Source organism: Hippocampus zosterae, chromosome 14, assembly GCF_025434085.1.
Source record: "Hippocampus zosterae strain Florida chromosome 14, ASM2543408v3, whole genome shotgun sequence".
NCBI classification, from domain to species: domain Eukaryota; kingdom Metazoa; phylum Chordata; class Actinopteri; order Syngnathiformes; family Syngnathidae; genus Hippocampus; species Hippocampus zosterae.
In genome coordinates, this window is record NC_067464.1 from 4,553,235 (window position 1) to 4,573,121 (window position 19,887).

The 19,887-nt window shown below is 42.7% G+C and overlaps 1 protein-coding gene and 1 long non-coding RNA gene across 3 annotated transcripts in view; one reads left to right on the top strand and one right to left on the bottom strand.

The window, feature by feature from the left end:
• Positions 1-6,421, bottom strand: part of LOC127614832 (heparan-sulfate 6-O-sulfotransferase 1-A-like) — a 70,546-nt gene extending 64,125 nt beyond the window's left edge. The window contains exon 1 of one of the 2 annotated variants that reach the window (XM_052086255.1): positions 5,502-6,421. In XM_052086255.1, the coding sequence (XP_051942215.1) occupies positions 5,502-6,001 (500 nt within the window). In that variant the 5' untranslated portion in view covers positions 6,002-6,421. The remainder of the gene's footprint in view (positions 1-5,501) is intronic. The other variant, XM_052086256.1, reaches the window with a different exon arrangement.
• Positions 1-19,887, top strand: part of LOC127614841 (uncharacterized) — a 146,336-nt gene that overhangs the window by 73,625 nt on the left and 52,824 nt on the right. The window contains exon 2 of the long non-coding RNA XR_007966719.1: positions 16,949-17,049. This is a non-coding gene — a long non-coding RNA (uncharacterized LOC127614841). The remainder of the gene's footprint in view (positions 1-16,948; positions 17,050-19,887) is intronic.

A 19,887-nucleotide genomic window follows, 5' to 3' on the forward strand; every position in this document is an offset into this window, starting at 1 on the left:
CGACTTAAAAAAAGACAAATAAAGAGACGTAAAATACACGGTGTTTGAGATTTTGATTGATTAAAATCTTTGGGATTTATTAGGAAAGAAAATAGCATTAGCAGCTAGCATAGCGCTAGCATTAACAACAATGACACACCAAACAATCTTCCTCGTTCATGGCTTTGTTTGTTGTAGTCTGTTCCAAACATGATGCGTCTAATCTTAAAAGACACATATTGGTAAAGTGTATTTTTTCAGTTGTTACCATAAGCTTATTTATCATTTTTTTGTAAGCCAGTTCACAACATGGGCAAAGCTACGTGAACATGGTTTCATAGCACAAACACCTGAGCCAGTGCTAGCTTGCACTTCAAAAAAAGTTGAACATTTTGGGGGGGGTTGCGCCAAGTTAGCACAACAGATGAATGAATAAACATGACCAAATCATTTTTACTTTTGTACCATATTTTCCGCACTATAAGGCGCTTCGGCGTGTAAGGCTTCAATGAACGGACGATTTTAAAACGGTTTTCATACATAGGGCGCACAGAATAGAAGCCACAATAGTGACTGTGTTTGCATTATGCATCCACTAGTTGGAGCTACGCTAAATAGAATACAATACAGATTTATTTTTATAGCAGCTGTAACAAAGCGCTTTACATAACATTTAAAACGCCATTTGATCCATATTTAAGGCGCCTCGGATTATAAGGCACACTGTCGGCTTTTGAGAAAATGAATGGTTTTAAGCGTGTCTTGTAGTGCGGAAAATACGGTACTTAATTGAGTCTTTTTTTACTTTTAAGGTGTCAAATCAGTGCAGTGGAGAATCTGTACTTCTCCTAAAGTATAGTGTGTGAGGACCATTGCAACCTCTGGCATCTCACAAACATTTCACGCGAGCAGGTAAAGCTTTAAAAAAATAAAAAATAAAAAAACATCACGCACATCTGCCTGAGGAGTTTTCGCAGCTGCTTAACGTACGCCACGATGAATATACACACAGCTGACCCGAGAGCTATGCTGACACCGCCGAGATACCCCTGTAAACAAGCTTGATCTTTGTCGCACTTTCTCTCAAGCTTCTACCACACTGGTGTGACCAGCCCGGAGACGAATGTCTCAGCAAGAGTGCAAACACACATGCCTGCACTGACGCACATGTGGACAACACGGGCACTCAGGCTGCGGCTAGCTCACCTGCAAAAAAAGCTTTGATCGACAATCTTAAAAGTTCCAAAGGAATTAGGACTTTGATCCGGATCCAGATTTGACAACAAAGGGTAATAAGACCCGACAGAAGCAGGACAAATTACAACCAGATAGGATGGCTTTTCATGGCCATATGTGAGTGGATATGATAACACACCTTGATGAAACTGCCATGATTTTAACCATGCAAGACTTTACAGACGTGGAACACGGTGAAGACAGTAATTCAGTATTGATGACAAGGTGGAAGGAAACCTGGTCGAGGAAACGCGCAAGGACCTAACACAACTGTCAGTAAATGACATTGATTATCGAGACATCGAGACATTATATTAACTGATTGTTCATGTTCATCATGTTCATCTTCCGTACCGCTTGATCCTCACTAGGGTCGCGGGGGGTGCTGGAGCCCATCCCAGCCGTCTCCGGGCAGTAGGCGGGGGACACCCTGAATCGGTTGCCAGCCAATCGCAGGGCACACAGAGACGAACAACCATCCGCGCTCACACTCACACCTAGGGACAATTCAGAGTGTTCAATCAGCCTGCCATGCATATTTTTGGAATGTGGGAGGAAACCGGAGCACCCGGAGAAAACCCACGCAGGCCCGGGGAGAACATGCAAACTCCACACAGGGAGGCTGGAGCTGGAATCGAACCCGGTACCTCTGCACTGTGAAGGCGACGTGCTAACCACTGGACTACCGGGCCGCCCTAACTGATTGTTAATTTCCCCGAATGTCGAGACATGTTGCCCTCGGCATCATTAATCTTTTTTTTTTTTGCAGCAACATGACAACGGCCAAGGGAAGTTAAGCTACTGTGCTTCCATTACACGATGATAAACTAAGAATGGTCATAAATCTAAAAGAACCATGAGGGGGGGGGGGGGGGGAAAGCAAGCCGGCTCGCCAAGAAATTGTGTGCCTCCTTAACAATCTATAATAAAAGTAGCTTGCAGCATTTTAAAATCGACTCAATAACCGACCCCGATGGTCCCAACCCCAAATTTGAGAATGTGTACCGTTTTAGGGGGAAGCTGGGCTAAATTTCAATGCAATGTTTCAAAACACTATAGCATGTGACTTCTGATCAATTTTGACTCATTTTGACAATTCATCCGGGGTGAAATGTCAAATGCAGCAAAAAAACCAACTCGGAAGGGTAGGGGGGAAGCAAAGAAAACAGGAAGCGAAAGCTGCGAGTGCTCGTGCCATTAGGACCAAGTGTAGAGCTTACATCCCCGTGTTAGGCGGGGTATACGAAATGTATCCTGATTATTTTACATTGTAACTAGGGTTAGGCGAGATGGCCTAAAATTCATATCACGGTATTAACTGTATCCTTTCACACTAACGGTATACAGTACATAGCAATCTAATTTAAGTATTACAGTATTTCTGAATGGATGATATAGTTCCCTAGCAAAGCTGAATTGATTACAAAACAGACGTTATTTACAGACCGTTGATTAAATGATTCACAAAACCACAAATTCTAACTCGGCACTTTCGTGCGAGGACCACATAGCTGAAATGATAAATCGTTAATATACTAATACACTTTTGACCTTGTTGGTTTCTCACCGTGGGTGACGTCGGCGGGTTCTGGTTTTCGGACACGTGTGCTAGCTATGTATCGGTTGTGAAATTTTATCTCGAGACAATTCCGAATGTACCGATTAATTTGTCGCACATACGTGATTAATCAGCGCTGTTAAATGGTTCTGCCAAAGTTCTGTTAAAAGTGCACCGTAGCACTTTTTAGGTGTTTCGTTAGTTTACATTTCACGTTAGCTTTGCAGTTAGCATAGCTTCTCAGTAGCATCTTTCCACAAATGACGATCTGATAGAATTCTCGATAGCGGGGTACAATACAATTCAAGGATGTAATCATTTTAAAATGTAATGATTTGAGTGGACTCATGATTCAATTGGATATGGTCCGGCTGTAGCTTTTGTCATGTTTATTAATATACAACACCTAGAGCAGGGGTCTCCAACGTGGTGCCCGCGAGCACCAGGTAGCCCGTGAGGACCACACCAGTAGCCCGCCACTGCTAGGATTGTGATTTGCTCGTAGAAATTATGATTTAAAAATGCAAACATGGGCAGTATTATAGATTCTATAGCTACCTATTTAGCTATCTAACTAGCTAGCTACAGTATACATCTAGCTAGCTAATGTTCTAATATTATTAAATGTAATTTGTACAAATGTTAATTTAGACGTGTATCAATTTAGTAGCCCTTCACACAATCAGGACACATGAAGTAGCTCTCACTCTCAAAAAGTTTGGTGACCCCTGACCTAGAGGAACTCCAAAGGCCTCACGATCTTTGAGAGATATCAAACAATCTGACTTGCAGAGTTTGACCACAAGAGATGGAAAATGCTCATTCAGTCCATCTGTTGGTTTACAAATAAGTATTTCAATCTTTCCATATCACAGAATTTCCTTATGTGAGAAGCGACTACGGCACATGTCCTTTATGAACATGCAAGTATACATGCGTAACAACACTAGCAACAAAAAAAAAATGTTTTCGTTTATTTACTCGACTGTCCGTCGAGCAACAAGCACACTCTCTCTTCCACGGTCATGACTGTTCTTCTTCGTTTGGATGCCACGATCTACAGGACGTAATTGTAAACGAATGAAATCGCTCGCGATTCCAGTAAAACTCATGCCAATAGAGTCACTTACATGTCGCCATTTTGGATACAATGAGAGTAAATAGCGGCGTGGACACAGTTAATCTGTAGTATCAAGTTTGCGCTACTGCGGCCTTCCGTATGGCTTCCGGAACTTCCATTGTTATAAATCGATCGTTAACGTAATATCCTCCACAAAAAAAAAAAAAAGAATACATAAAATGACGAAATCCCAATTACTCTGCATCCACGCTGATAATCTCATTTCGGACGTGTTATCACCTCCAACCGGCATGGGGGTGAGGGGGGTGGGAAAAGACTGACGCCAGCAGCGAATACCAGCATTAGTGTGTGCGTGTTGTGTGTCCCAGCAGTAATAATCACTTGGCTTAGAGCAGAGCCAAACCCCTGCGGGGGCAACAACCCCCCCCCCCCCCTCCAACCCCCATCCCTCCCTGTTGCACCCCTGTCTGCCTCGCCCAGGCCCTACTTTTTTGGGGGGAAGGCCCTGGGAAGTGCAGCAGGCGGGCTGTTTTAGTTTGTCTGCGAGGTAAACAGACAGGACACTCTCACGGGCTTTGTCCTATCGCACACAATCAAATAAATTACAGAGCGTGACACGAAAGAAAGCTTCGCTCAACAGGAAAATCCTTTTCAGCACACGCGGGAGTGCGCTGACATGGAAGTTGATACGACTGTCAATATGTCTGGAATACGTCGGGATTATTTATTAACAGTACGGGAGGCGAGCGACTATCTCATTGGCAGCTCGGGGGGGAGGAGGGGAGTACATATGTGAGAGCCCCCACCCCGAGCTGTTAAAATGCCAATCATAGTTTGCTTCTCAAGGGGGTCCTTTATCAAACAAAAGCAATATATTCTCACTCCTCTTGTATTTTGTCATAGCATTTGTCTCATTTGATTTGATTTCCATATAACAGAATTTCCTTATGTGGGAAACGACTACGGCACATGTCGTTTATGAACATGCAAGTATGTGTAACAACACTAGCAAAAAAAAAACACATACTTGGAGCTTTTGTAGTGGTCGCGTGCAGTTTGTTTCGTCAAATATGCTCCAAGATAAAGATGGCAAACAGCACAAACAATGCAACTTTGTTTGGTATCATTTCAATTCAACCGCTTGAATCACCTTGTAAAAAAAGATGCTACAGCAGCCACCTCTTACAGATGCTTGATTTGATTTGAATACAAGATTGAATACATATGCAAACGTTTTGCAGCAATCCAATATAGAATTTTGCAGTGAAAAGCGGAATGATGCTCCCGACAGTGGCTTCGTTTAATTTGAATTGCAGCTTTTTTTTGTTTGTTTTTGTTGCAACTTCAGAAAAAAATACAATTGGAATACAACTACAGTAGTTCAATCACCATATTTTCACCACTCTTTTTTTTTTTAATGATGCCACCACACCCAGTCATAACACTTGATTTGAATCTCAGCACGCATTTGGACTCTGTACCAGTCCAACAATGTTGTTTTGGGCTTCAGGGAAAACAAGCCCCAAAAACGTACTGAATATAGTTGATTGGTCCAGGTCTGTATGGGTAAATGATCAACATAAGGCCCATCAGGTTCCAAAGTTGCACTGAAAGCAATCGCGGTAAATGCCGCTTTTTGTTGTTTACCTTAGATTCTTTTGCTTGCTCTCCTTCTTGTTGAGAACGCCCGGCACGCAGTTAGTAAGCTCGGTCCAGTCGGCGTGCAAGCCGCAGCTCCAGCCGGTGGAGAAGCGCGAGAAGAGCCAGGTCTCCTTGCGGTTGGGTCGGTAGCAGGTACACTTCTTCTGGCCCGGCCGGCAGTCGCACGGCACCTCCAGGCGGACATTCTGCACTAGGTGACGGCCGAACGTAGTCCCGCCTGTCTTCTGGATGTGTAAGAACACGATCACGTCCTCCCCCTTGATTTGGAAGTCGACGGTCCGCTCCAGGTCGCGCACTGGGAAGAAGTACTTCTTGACGTAGTGGGGGTCCGGCGTGGGGAAGATGTCCCCCTCGTCCTCCTCGGCGAAGTAGCCGTGCGGCGAACCGAAATTGATGACCCCGGGCGCCACGTACTGATAGAGAATCAGCATAAAACATACGGATCCGACCACGATCAACAAGAATTTGCTGCTCCTCTCCACCATGTTCCTGCCCAGATGCGGTGCCCGCAATACGCTACCATTTCCCGGTGAGCGGGGCGCTCGGCTTCTTCATGCCCGCCACGGTTACCAGTACCGCCGTCGCCGAGACTCTGTTCCCAGGGGAATCAAGAGCAGCTTGCACCCCGTCGGCGAACTTGTCTCATCGTTCGCGGCGTGGTGCGTGTGAAAGACGCATTGTAAACTCCAGCAGGAAGGGGGGGGAAGCGAAGCCCACCCCTCCAGCCACCTCCTACTCCCACAGGCAAGCGACCCTCCCCAGGTTTACTTTACTTCGCTTGGCTGTCCAACGCATCAGGCTCTCCGCATCACCATGGAGCTGTGGTACCCGGATGAAGCGAGGACTCCCTTTGCTTTTTCAACCTCTCTATCCCCACCCCACCGTCTCTCTCTCTCTCTCTCTCTCTCTCTCTCTCTCTCTCTCTCTCTCTCTCTCTCATTTCATTGGCTCACAGGTAGCCGGCCCCCTTGACGTAGACAATCTGGAAAGACACTTAAATGGAACCGTAACGACAAACGGCTTGGAAAAAAAATCAACCACTGATCGCAACGACAAAAAATGTTATTAGAAATATATACTAATTTATTGTAAGTTAAAAAATAATATATATATATTTATATATACTGTTGGCCGCCATTTTTTTTTCTTGCGCAATGCATGATGGGCTAATAACGTCCTTCGGCCGCTGTCCAAGCCTCATACTGCCGCTCTGTACCGAGCAAAGGGTCTTGTGGGTGTGATGTTCAATAAAAATAGGTAGGTAGGTCTCCATAGCCTCCCTGAAGAAAGTTAAGAAAACAGTAGGAGCAATAGTCCACAATTGCCAAAGACCCCAAGCTGTGTTCTTTTCATTTTAGCACGGTGAAGCCAAAGGCGGCCATCTTGCACTGCCACTCGCTCAGTGCAACTATCTTGAATTAATTGATTTCTCCAGAGCGTTTTCATATTATTTTCTGTCTCTATAGCAAAAATGTCACAGTGTGTAGTGTATGATTGTATTAAGTCTGAAAGAAGCTTTAAATCAGGGGTCTTCAACATGGTGCCCATGAGCACCACTTTTCTGCTTAAGGCCATGTGAGTAATTACAAATCCAATCGCACTTTGCAAACATTTCTTTGCATTTAATTTAGTGATTTCTACAGTGGTACTCATACCACACTTTTGAAACCCCCAGATTATAACATCTCGAGCCTTGTTGTTCCCGTGCTTTATTTACAGTGAAACAGCATCTGCCTGTCACACTCACTGTTAAGCAGACTCACGATTATGACTTTGTGCTTCACCCCTGGGCATCACCCGGAACTTTCCTTCTCGCTGTGTCGGGAGGATGCCGAAGAAGTGGCTCGGAATATTAAGTGTGTGGGAGTTGTTTTGTGTGTTTGTGCTTTGTTCACTACCATGCATCGCACCATAATGAGGCACGTTGCTTAAAGAAGACAGATGTCGCTGGGTGCCTCGCCCTGTGGCTCCACTATAGAGAAATGGCAGTTAGTGTTTCATCAGTAGCAGTTTATTATTGCCTTTGCATAATGATGTTTCTCATCGGGTTTGCCGCTGCTTTGGGGTTCACAGTAACTTCTGCCTGTTGGTGCTATATTTACACACGCTATCTGTCTTCCTTTCTGACAAGCAGCATTTTAAATGAAGGATAAGCATGAAAATCAATTAGTAGATTAATTTGATGGCATGCAATTGATTAATCATGTCTTGAAGCAATTGAAGCAAAAAGGAAGCGCTTGGCTGCAACCGCCGATGCCATCCGCAGCCGACTCATTTGCTGCCTTCTTTAAACAGTATAGCGGATGCCTTGAGATGCAACTTTAATTAGAATATTATGAAAACGTTTATTTATTTAATATCCTATTCAAAAAGTGAATCACATTCAAAAAATGAATCACAGCCAATCACATGGCTTTCAACCATGTGATTGGCTGTGATGGCTTTCAATCACATGGTTGAAAGCCATGTGATTGGCTGGAAACCAGTTCAGGGTGTACCTGTCTATCGATCTATCCATCCATACATCTTTCTTTTAAAAATTAAGTCTCTTTCAGCCGACACTGATCGAGTTGAATAATCACTTGATCGGCCCCAATTTCCAATCATGTCGATTGGATCAGGGCAACCCGAATAAAATTTGTTCTAAAAACTCATTCATTCATCTTCCGTACCGCTTGATCCTCACTAGGGTCGCTTGGGGTTGTTCTAAAAACTAATAATAAAAAATGTCATTTCAAAAACAACCGTATAAAAGCTGAACTAAAATTAAAAAATGAAATAAAAACTAACTCATGAAAAATCCCAAATTTTCCCTCACCAAACTTTGCCATCAATCATTATATTTGACTTTACCAAATTTTCCTTCACCAAACTTTGCCGTCAATCATTATTATGCCTTTACAAAGCGTCATTCCAGGAATGTGTTTTCACTTTGATGTAATTCTTTCCACATGTTCTATCCTGTTTTTTTTTTATTCATAAAAGAACAGTTTTTTTGTTTTTTTGTTTGTAATCCAAGTTGAAGTGCATTTGAACTGTTTTTGACTTTTTCACCCATTTTTTTTCTAAAGCATTTGAACTGTGCACTCTAAAGTTCATCGCAAACTCATCCCCTCAGGGTGGGCCCCTCCCCCTTGTTTCGTATGTGTAACGTTGCCCAGAACATTCCTCCATGTTTGTGTAGCCGTAGTGTACTTTTCCCTCCCGCCTTGTTATTTTTCTTGTGACAAAGTAACCTTTGAACTTGTTTCTGCCAGAGGACATATGTTTTCATTGGGCGTGTCGGCTTTTACATTTAATTCTCTCTCACGCAGACGCGAGGGATTAAAAACCCATCGGCTGGCCGCCACCGGGGGAATTGAATTATCGTGTGTTGTTCATGATTAAGGTGGTGCTGTATTTTAAATGCTGCGCATAAGCACTGCTTACTGTTGGCTGGCTGCTGAGGCTGCTGTTATTGATTTGTGGGGATTAAGCAGACTTGATAAATATGTTGTAAAAATGTTTCCGATGTATTCAAAGATCATACTTGGAGAACAACGAAACAAAAACTTGTATAGGGAACAACTTTCAAGTTAGTGAAAAGTGGCTTTTTAAAGGGGATTAGTGTATGATAGCAAATTGACTTTTTCTGGTTTTTGGCGTCCACCTCTTCAGATCGGGAAGAAATAGTCAAGTAAGGTGAATTTACAGATTTGCAAATGAGCATATTCTAATTTTTGTACAGGCCCCTATTCATTTTTTTTTTATTATTCACTGAAAAACTTTTCTGCTCAGGCCAAAACTCTGTTTAATATAAAAATATTGCTTTTGAACAATTTTCTGTTTGGGGAACTACATTGACGTGAGGACAGGAGCTTCTTTTAGTAAGGCCACAGCCTTGTCATCAAAGAAAGTGCTTTTCAGCCATTTTGTGGCATCTGTCCACCAAATTAATCTGCCTATATTAGATCTCTTAAAAAAAAATATTGGCTGATTTTAGTTTGTAACACATTCAAGTGCTTGCCTACAAGCTATTGGCAAAACGCATCCGATATTTTTCCTCTCTGTTTTACAGTTAATCAAATGCTTATAATTACAGAAACGAACAACCATCCACACTCACACTCACACCTAGGGACAATTTAGAGTGTTCAATCAGCTTGCCTCGCATGTTTTTGGAATGTGGGAGGAAACCAGAGCACCCGGAGAAAACCCACGCAGGCCCGGGGAGAACATGCAAACTCCACACAGGGAGGCCGGAGCTGGAATCGAACCCGGTACCTCTGCACTGTGAAGCCGACGTGCTAACCACTGGACTACCGGGCCACCCTGCTTATAATTAATTTTCTTTATTTATTGTTGCAAGCGTTCAGGGATAAAAAAAAAGAGTCATATTTTTCATTATGAATTCTCAATGAAATTGCCAATTAATCGGGTAACAGAATTTAACACCACCAAATATCAGAATCAGCATCGGTGTAAAAAAAGAAAAAAATTCAAATTGGTCTGACATTCTCTATGACTATCAACAATCACATTCAACTGCAGATTTCCACAATAGAGAACGAGATACGGTCCACCCCCCCAAAAAAAAATCTGCAATGAACCATGATACCATAACAAGGGAAGGCTGAATCGAAATATAAATACATGTGGTTTTAGATCTCTAAAGTAATCAAATAAATGTGGGAAATGCAGCATGGCATAATGCACAGCTCGCTATCATTTTTCTATGCCTGGGGAACGGCGAGCATCTCCAAAGGCTAGCGGACTCGAATAACCAAAGCTCTTTGTTTGAACAGCGTGCAATCGGATCTCGTGGCTCGTTGGACGACGAAGGCAAGCTAATGGACGTCTCCTCACATTCTCTTTCTTGCCTGTCCTCCTTTTTTTTTCTTCTTCATTTTCTTTCTCCCTTTTTTCTTTTTCACCTGCCTCCTTTGCCAGCCAAGGGAAGCCTCGAGGCGTCGGCTTCTCCGGCAGAGAAATCCACAAACACCACAAAAGACATCGTAATTACGGCTCTGTTGTGGCTTCTGCCATCACAATTTGAGCTTTTTCTCTCATCCCGCCACCCTTTTCTGCCCTCCAGCTCAACTTGCGCGTCAGGTCACTCGCCCCCTATTGGCGCGACTTCTTGGAAAATACAATATTGTTCCATGGGTAGCTCCGGGATCCGGCTTGACGACTGTCTCCCTGCCATTAGTAGATAGTAGATCGAGGCATGACACGAGCTCGTGTTTCATGAGAGCGTGCAATGTGCGACGAGATAAAGCATGTCTTGTCCAGGGAAACCAAAACAACTAAAGTATTTATAAAAAATAAATGATATGATTTATTTAAGAAAAAAAAACAGGGAGAGACACCGTTTACAGATCTGTCAAGGGAGCAATCCGCACCTTGCGCTCTCGTTTTATCTTGTTGGGAGATGGTGAAGGTCAGCACAATCAGCATTTTGAGCAGTTACACAGAATGCACACCAGTGCATGAGCAGGCAACTTTGCTTATCTGCAAAATAAATGGTCAGCATTCAAAGGTACGAACAGTTATACTGCGATTTATCCATTTTGTGTTCATATTGCATTTAATTGAAAGATGTTTGTTGTTTTTTTCTCTTTCTTCTTTCTTCTTTCTACATACATTCTTGCTGCTGGAGGCTGTAAATTTCCCCAGTGTGGGACGAATAAAGGATATCTTATCTTATATTTTTTGCCCTGTTAGATGTCAACTTCCCATTACAAGCGGATCAGAAAATGGGTGGGTCGTCCACAATGGACACGAAAAGCATCAAATTCCATCTCCATTTGAGTCATACAACCCTCTTTTCTGTATTTGACGCGTTTATCAACAAAATATTTTGCCATTGGACTTTTACAGACAATTTGTTCATACTGGGGGGCGGCCCGGTAGTCCAGTGGTTAGCACGTCGGCTTCACAGTGCAGAGGTACCGGGTTCGATTCCAGCTCCGGCCTCCCTGTGTGGAGTTTGCATGTTCTCCCCGGGCCTGCGTGGGTTTTCTCCGGGTGCTCTGGTTTCCTCCCACATTCCAAAAATTTGCATGGCAGGCTGATTGAACACTCTAAATTGTCCGTAGGCGTGAGTGTAAGCGTGGATGGTTGTTCGTGTCTGTGTGCCCTGCGATTGGCTGGCAACTGATCCAGGGTGTCCCCCGCCTACTGCCCGAAGACGGCTGGGATAGGCTCCAGCATCCCCCGCGACCCTAGTGAGGATTAAGCGGTTCAGAAAATGGATGGATGGATGGATGGATAAATGATGTGGGGCGGCCCGGTAGTCCAGTGGTTAGCACGTCGGCTTCACAGTGCAGAGGTACCGGGTTCGATTCCAGCTCCGGCCTCCCTGTGTGGAGTTTGCATGTTCTCCCCGGGCCTGCGTGGGTTTTCTCCGGGTGCTCCGGTTTCCTCCCACATTCCAAAAATATGCATGGCAGGCTGATTGAACACTCTAAATTCTCCCTAGGTGTGAGTGTGGGTGCGAATGGTTGTTCGTTTCTGTGTGCCCTGCGATTGGCTGGCAACCGATTCAGGGTGTCCCCCGCCTACTGCCCAAAGACGGCTGGGATAGGCTCCAGCACCCCCCGCGACCCTCGTGAGGATCAAGCGGCTCGGAAGATGAATGAATGAATGTTCATACTGGGTGATTCTAGAAAATGTTGTTTACATTGGTTACTTCTGCCAACAAATGATTTTCATATGCGACACTTTAGCAACAAATTGGACACTGAATAACATATGATGTTCCGATTAGATGTGTATCGACAAATTAAGTTCATCTAGGATCTTTTTACCAAGATATTCTCCGTAGATTGGGGACTTTTGACAACCAAGTCCATCCATGTGGGACACTTTTACAGTGAGAAATCATATTAGAGCCGCTGATCCCCCCAAAATTTGTTCAAAATGGATACTTATGAGCATATTATGCTCATTTTGGATCCCGACCCAAAAACTGTTCTGCCATGAAAGGAGACTATCAACAATTTTTTCTTTGTGTTCTTCGGCCACTTGGCCTGATGGATGGCCGCACATGACTAATCGATCTCGTTTTGTCAGCAACTTTCACGCTTCTGTTCAGTCATTTCTCTTGAGCGATATCCACTCGGATGTGATTTTATATGAAATCCATAATTTCATTTGTATGTACCCGAACCAGTTTGTGCATGTCTGTGATCAGAAGGGATGGTGACGAAGTTTGTAAGATTGTTTATTTTGGGGGCTAAGCCACACAAAAATGTCCAAGTAAAAAACTATTACTAATAATAATAACATATTATAGTATACTATAATAACAAATAATAACATTGTTAATAATTATTAATAACAATATTCTTAAAAATTATTTTTAATTTTTATTTTTTTTAAGAAATGTGACTTTGTCTGTGACAGATGGACTCCACGTAAATACAATCGCCGCTCACGAATGCGTATTTGGAGCACTTCTCTGCACGGCAAAGCCAAAAGCAGATGGACAGAAACCAATTCATAAAGGAAATCTCCATCATTTTGACTAGATCGATTAAAAAAAGAAAAAAGTCCACAAGGGATCATAAAAGACGGAATCCTGGAATCCCTTTTCCACCCCCCTGCGCTGTCCTCCTCTGCTTCCCAAGTATAAGCTGATTAAAATTAATGATCTAAAGTGAATTAGATATTTAATCATCTTATCATCTTAGTTTAATCAGGTCATAACTTTGCGCGGATGTGAAATTCCATCTGTTTGAACGAAGCCGTACAATAAGCTTCATTCAAAGGTCGACTCATGCCGCCTGCAGGACTCGGAAAATTCTACTCCATCAATTTGGAGATTGAGAAAATAAAATCATCCCGAATATTAGTACTTGTCTTCGTATTAAAAAAAAAAATCTTCTCTCTGCACTCGGCTTCGGGGTAAACCTGATTAGATCATAAATGTCAAATGAAAGCCTCCCTGCACCGATTCATCTCATTTCTTTGCCGCATTTTAAAACTCTTCATCACATCCCTCCCAACGAGAAAGCACTCCGAGTAGGAGGCACTTTAATTTTCCTTGCGCGCACACACACATATACGCTCAACCGCCCCTGGTTCTGGTTAAAGGTGTCCTCTTTAGTCACCACTCCATTCTTGTTTCACTTCTAATCGCGCTAAATGAATGGCAATCTATTTCGGGCCATGTCGCCCACTTTGCAGCCCTGCGCTTAGCTCCGGTGGAACATCAGGCTGGCATTTTCTAGAAAAGCTGTTGCGAAAAAAAAAACAAAAAAAAAACCCTATAACCCCCCACCCCACCCCACTCTGAAAATTGGCTTTCTGTCGTGCAAATCGTTCCTACCAATTTGCCGTGACCGTCAACCGCAGGCTGACAGTGTTGGCAGCAATGATGGCGGCATGAGTAATGCTGACGATATCACAATTTTGGAGGATTTACGGTAATCCTATTTCGTGTAGTCCTCTTCTACCATCACAATTTTTTTTACTTTAGCATTTTGGGTATTGGGGTTACGGCAATCCGATTTTAACTTTCGCAAATTTTGAGGGATTTGAGAATTTGGTGGATTTCAGTATTTTCATTCATTCATTCATCTTCCGAGCCGCTTGATCCTCACTAGGGTCGTGGGGGGTGCTGGAGCCCATCCCAGCCGTCTCCGGGCAGTAGGCGGGGGACACCCTGAATCGGTTGACAGCCAATCGCAGGGCACACAGACACGAACAACCATTCGCACCCACACTCACACCTAGGGACAATTTAGAGTGTTCAATCAGCCTGCCATGCATATTTTTGGAATGTGGGAGGAAACCGGAGCACCCGGAGAAAACCCACGCAGGCCCGGGGAGAACATGCAAACTCCAGACAGGGAGGCCGGAGCTGGAATTGAACCCGGTACCTATGCACTGTGAAGCCGACGTGCTAACCACTGGACTACCGGGCCGCCCATTTCAGTATTTTAACATGTGCAATTTGGGGGAAATTTACCGTAATCCAATTTTAAACCGTTTTGAAGGAATTTTGAGGGGATTTGTAGGCATATTTTAATCGGCACTGTTTGGCGTTTGGATTAACAGGAATCGTATTTTTACCTGCGCAACCTCTTCTATTTTTACTAGCATCACTTTTTAAGACCAGTGGTTCTTGTAACTTGCCATGTATCACAATTGTAACCGTTCTGCTCCAAAGGAAATGATTGCACCGAATTATTGTTTGTTCTTAATACGGCGAGTCAAGGAAGGTGCCGAGACCGTGTTATAATTTTAGTTTCTGTTCGTGCCTCGACAGTCTCAAGAAGATAACATTTTGAAACAGTCGGAAGCTAGACTTTTTTCGATGGAAGCAATCAGGAAAAGGTCATGAAAACGGCGATGAACCCAAGGAACCTCTTCATTCCACACGGGGGGAGAAATTGTTCATTTTGTGGTCCCGTCCCGTTTTGGGGAAGAAACGCACAGTATTTGCTTGGACAGCGATATGAATGAATAATTATATATATATTTTTTAATTTTTTTTTTTTTTTTAGGGGCGGCCCGGTAGTCCAGTGGTTAGCACGTCGGCTTCACAGTGCAGAGGTACCGGGTTCGATTCCAGCTCCGGCCTCCCTGTGTGGAGTTTGCATGTTCTCACCGGGCCTGCGTGGGTTTTCTCCGGGTGCTCCGGTTTCCTCCCACATTCCAAAAACATGCGTGGCAGGCTGATTGAACACTCTAAATTGTCCCTAGGTGTGAGTGTGAGCGTGGATGGTTGTTCGTCTATGTGTGCCCTGCGATTGGCTGGCAACCGATTCAGGGTGTCCCCCGCCTACTGCCCGGAGACGGCTGGGATGGGCTCCAGCACCCCCCGCGACCCTAGTGAGGATCAAGCGGTTAGGAAGATGAATGAATGAATGAATATTTTTTTTAAGTAGATGAACATCTTGGCTGTATTTCCGATTTGGTCCTTGAAAGTGTATTCCGTGTCTTCATCCAAGTCAGAACAGTTTTCTGAAACTATTTAAGGCAGACCGGCCTTCAGCAGCACCTCCAGTCCCATCACATTGATTGGACTCTAGGTTGGCTGCCGATTAGCGCTGGAAGAAGTCATTTACTAGCGAATATTTACACGGTGTGTGTCTGCTGAAAATGTGAAAACGTTTCATTGTGTTTTTGGTCGATTGTTGTGACAAATGACCTTTTATGACCAATTTTTGCACACGTCCCATTGGGTTTCCTTGCTTTTAATTGCAACCGTAGATGGAACGCTGAGGTAAGAAATATGGTGACAAAGACTTGCTGCAGGGGTGGAAAAAAAAAGAAGCACTCTTGATGAGACAAAAGAAAAATAAAATCTTTAGAACGCTCGCCCCCTCCTCCTTTAATTCTCCCGTGAAGTTTGAATAAAAGTGACATTGAAATACGGGGCTCTAATTGGGTTCCAGCTTAACATTAAGGATATTTGTCAAAGTCAAACGGAAGGAGCAGGCGACAGTTGCATTATGGGAAGCTGTTAAGTCCAATTTTCCAAACTCTTGTCACGTTACATTACTGCCAACCTTGTGTGATGTCATTGATAGGGTGACTTTCATTACTTCATTCTTTTATTTTCATGCTTGCGGTTTGGCAGTGGTTTGAAACCGCACCAGGAGCCGTTTCGAATAATTTGGCGACTTTGTCACAGCAAGACGGCGTGCTCATTCCTTAAAAAGGCGCAAAAACCTCAATTTCTCCAGATCATCCAATTTTTTTTTTTACAATTTATTTCATTTCTTTATTCGTTAAAAGTCTTGTGAGTGTTTGTACTCGGGTTGTCATTTTGGGGGAAATCTTGTCATGTCGCTACGCACGATGAGCGTGATGGAGAGCAGACACATGAATTAGATTTTTTGAAACACCTTTTTTTATACTTGGCGATTTCTTTATTTTATTATTATCATTATATATTTTTTTAATCATTCCCATTTGGCAGGATTGTTGACTACACGCTTCGCCGTGGTGTGTGTGTCGAATTGAGAAGCCATTCATTTTCACTTGACTGCTATTTACGCCTCTCAAATTTTGGTTGATTATATTTATCTCGTGTCACAACTTCCACCAAATCATGTGAATTCAAAATGTAGATTCTGTGTTGATTATATTTATCCGTACGCTGAAAATGAGAGGACTTTTTTTACGTTGCAAGTCCATTGACAGCGTGCAACCCTGAATTTTCTGCTTACCCCCTTAAACCTTTAAATTGAGGACCACTGTGTTGTTATTTTTTTTTTGTGTCAAATATTCATTTCAAAAAGATTTTAGGATCACAGTTTGGTGTCTATTTAGCGGTGTAAAATTTTTACTATTGGCAATTTTGCTCATTTTAAGGTTGGGTTGACATCCACGATCAGCATATTGTTGCTATTGTCTTCGTCACTAAAAGTAGCGATGATGCTTCGACTTTTTAAGGTGTTCATTTTCCTCACTTTTTATGTGGGTGTGTATTTCTGCAGATGTACCTCAAATTACGACGGGAACGGATTCTGCAATGGCAGCATCCTTTCTCACTTCCAGGCGATGAACAAGGGAGGCTCATAACATCAATCAACGCTTGGTGAGTCGGCCGCGACAACTGCATTACTCTGATTTTATGTTTCCGTCATTAATACTCGTGACTCGCTTCTCGTGTCGGTAAATTGTCGCAGAGTGATGGATGTACGGGACGCCGGCGCGATATTAAACGTGGGATTCTGACGCAGTCAAGTTGAAATGTGGTCGGCATTTCAGAAATTGCCCGCTGGTAGGGCGCTGAAGTGAGCTATTTTCCGCACGATGAGGCGCATCCGAAAAGCATTACATTTTCTCAAAAGCCGACCGTGTGCCTTATATAAGGATCAATATTTTGATCTCTTGGATGTAGCGTTTTAAATGTTCTGTAAAGTGCTTTGTTACAGCTGCAGCTGTTGTGAAAGCTCTTTATAAATAAAGCAGTATTGTATTGCATTGCATTCCCTTCAGCGTAGCTCCATCTGGTGGATGCATGACGCAACCGCAGCCACTATTGTAGCTCCTATTCTATGCGCCTTATAATGCGGTGCGCCCAATATATGAAAACCTTCATTGATACTATTATACTGCAGAAAAAAACTACTTTTTGTCGACGTGTGCAACTACTCGTTGATTATTTTAGCATTGCAAAATATATTTTTGCATCCTCCCTCCATATGGCACCTGAAAATGGCGTCCTTCCTTTCCCTCATTCTGTTGTATCGCAAGCAAGCACATCATTAGTATGCCATTAGCTGTGATTATTGATTTCAGATCCCCCCCCCCCCCCACCTACCCTCCCCTTTGTTCAGTGACACTGAATTCATAGGAGATCCGTGAACTTCATCACCTGATGTGTTCCTGTTTCTCCATGCCAGAAGTCCAACTGGGTCAGCACTTTTCTCCCCCCCTCGCAAATCTGTTTCTAATTATCCCATTTCCCTTCCTTTCAATAAATAATTACAATAAAGGCCATCAATCAGGAGGGAAACATTGATAACCCGAGAGAAAATCCAATATCACTTTGGCACCCGCGCCCTGTCATAAATACGATGTCTGTGAGTGTGTGCGGCACTGGCTCGCCCATGAGACAATCAAGGTGGCGGTGGGGGCTTCTAGGGAAATTGCGGAAAAAGATTTCTTTCAATATAATTTCCTTAAAACTCATTAGTATTACTATTAAAATGGAAAAGCTAGCAAAGGTCCAAATATAAAGAAATGCCCAATTAATATGAATACAGGTGATTTGTATTTGCAGTCATTATTTTTATTTGTTGTATTTATATCTGGCTAGCTCACCATGTTTTGTACTGTCAATCAAAAATATTTCCTTTTTACATCTTTTCATGATGTATGTATCTGATTATTAATTCAAGTTGTTTGACTTTGCATTCCTGTTATAATACACATTATTATTATTGTTATTATTATTATTATTATTATTATTAGTAGTAGTAGTAGTCATAGTAGCATAAATAATAACATTGCTATATGCCATATTCAACTGAAATTTATATCAATACTCACAGGCATGTATTCTTTATCCTCTGCAGAGAGCAACTAATATTACTGCGGTTTACAGAGGAGCTGACAAATACAAATGAACTTTCTCTTTGCTCTATGACAATGACAAAGGATTAATCATTGATTTATTCATGTCCGACAGGCGATAAACACATGCAGAAAAGATCTTTAGTTCGGTATATAGTTTTATATACCGGTAGGTAATTATAATGAGGATATTATTGGTCAGTGTCATAACTGAGCATGGAAAATGACCACGATGCAAGCTTAAAGACACGGCAAACTGCTTTAGTCTGTGGGGGGGAAAAAAGTATGTCGACTTTAAATACGTCTCCCTCATACACTGTTTATGGAACTGCAATCTGTCGATGATAATCAAGAAAGAAGTAAACCAAAGCACCGGTTAAGGCCCCACCACACATCCTCAGAGCAAGTATCCCTGCTGCATGTTGATTAGCACGCACACAAACACACACATGGCTATGCTAATGTGACTCTGCAGTAAAAAAAAATCCCCGGGCTAGCGACTCTCTTTGATGCCTCGCTATCGCATCTGCCTGAAGGTGCGACGTGGCCGATGTTTTCCTCCCACACGGGCTAAACCCAGAGAGGGGAACCGAGGAAGGAGACGCCTTGGTCGCTTTGGGCTTCATATTAGTGGTGGCAGGTAACCAAGTACGTCACCACATAGAGGTAGATTTTTCAGTCTTTGTCGATCTGTTCTCGGCATTTATTTTTCTTATCATGTTTTACTTACTAATACATCAACAGGGTATAAATAACCCAGCATTGGCTTGGTCTCTTTTGGACCCAACACTGGGTTAGTCACGTCATACAATTTGTGTTACTTTTAAGCCAGCGGTTTTATGGGAACACGTTATTTTGTTGCAGAAAAGTTGAACTCTGGGTTTAAAAAAAAAAAAAAAAACATGCGACATACAGTATAATGTATTTTTTTTCCTTACAGAATGAGCACCATACACTTTAAAAAGAGCGAAAAATTATCTCATTTTGATCAAAAAAGGACCAATCCGCTACAGTACTTCAATTTGACAAAATTTCCTGCGTTGTTTTTCACAAAACTAACCAAAGATTTAATTTTTTTTTTTTTTTGCCCCAGCTGTTTTAGACTGCATGTCTTTTTGTTCCTTCCTGTCAACAGCAAAAATTCATTCCATTTTTACTTTAACTTACATGCGGGAGTTAAATCATAACTTTTATTTAAAAAAATTTTTGCACAACATTTTAAAAACAATGGGGGAGGGGGACCAAATTCGGTCAAAAACTGACCCAATTTGGGGGGATATTCTTTTTACCCAAAAAGTGGGATCAAATTAATAACCCACAAAACAATCCTAGAAATATGGTTGTTTTGCACAAA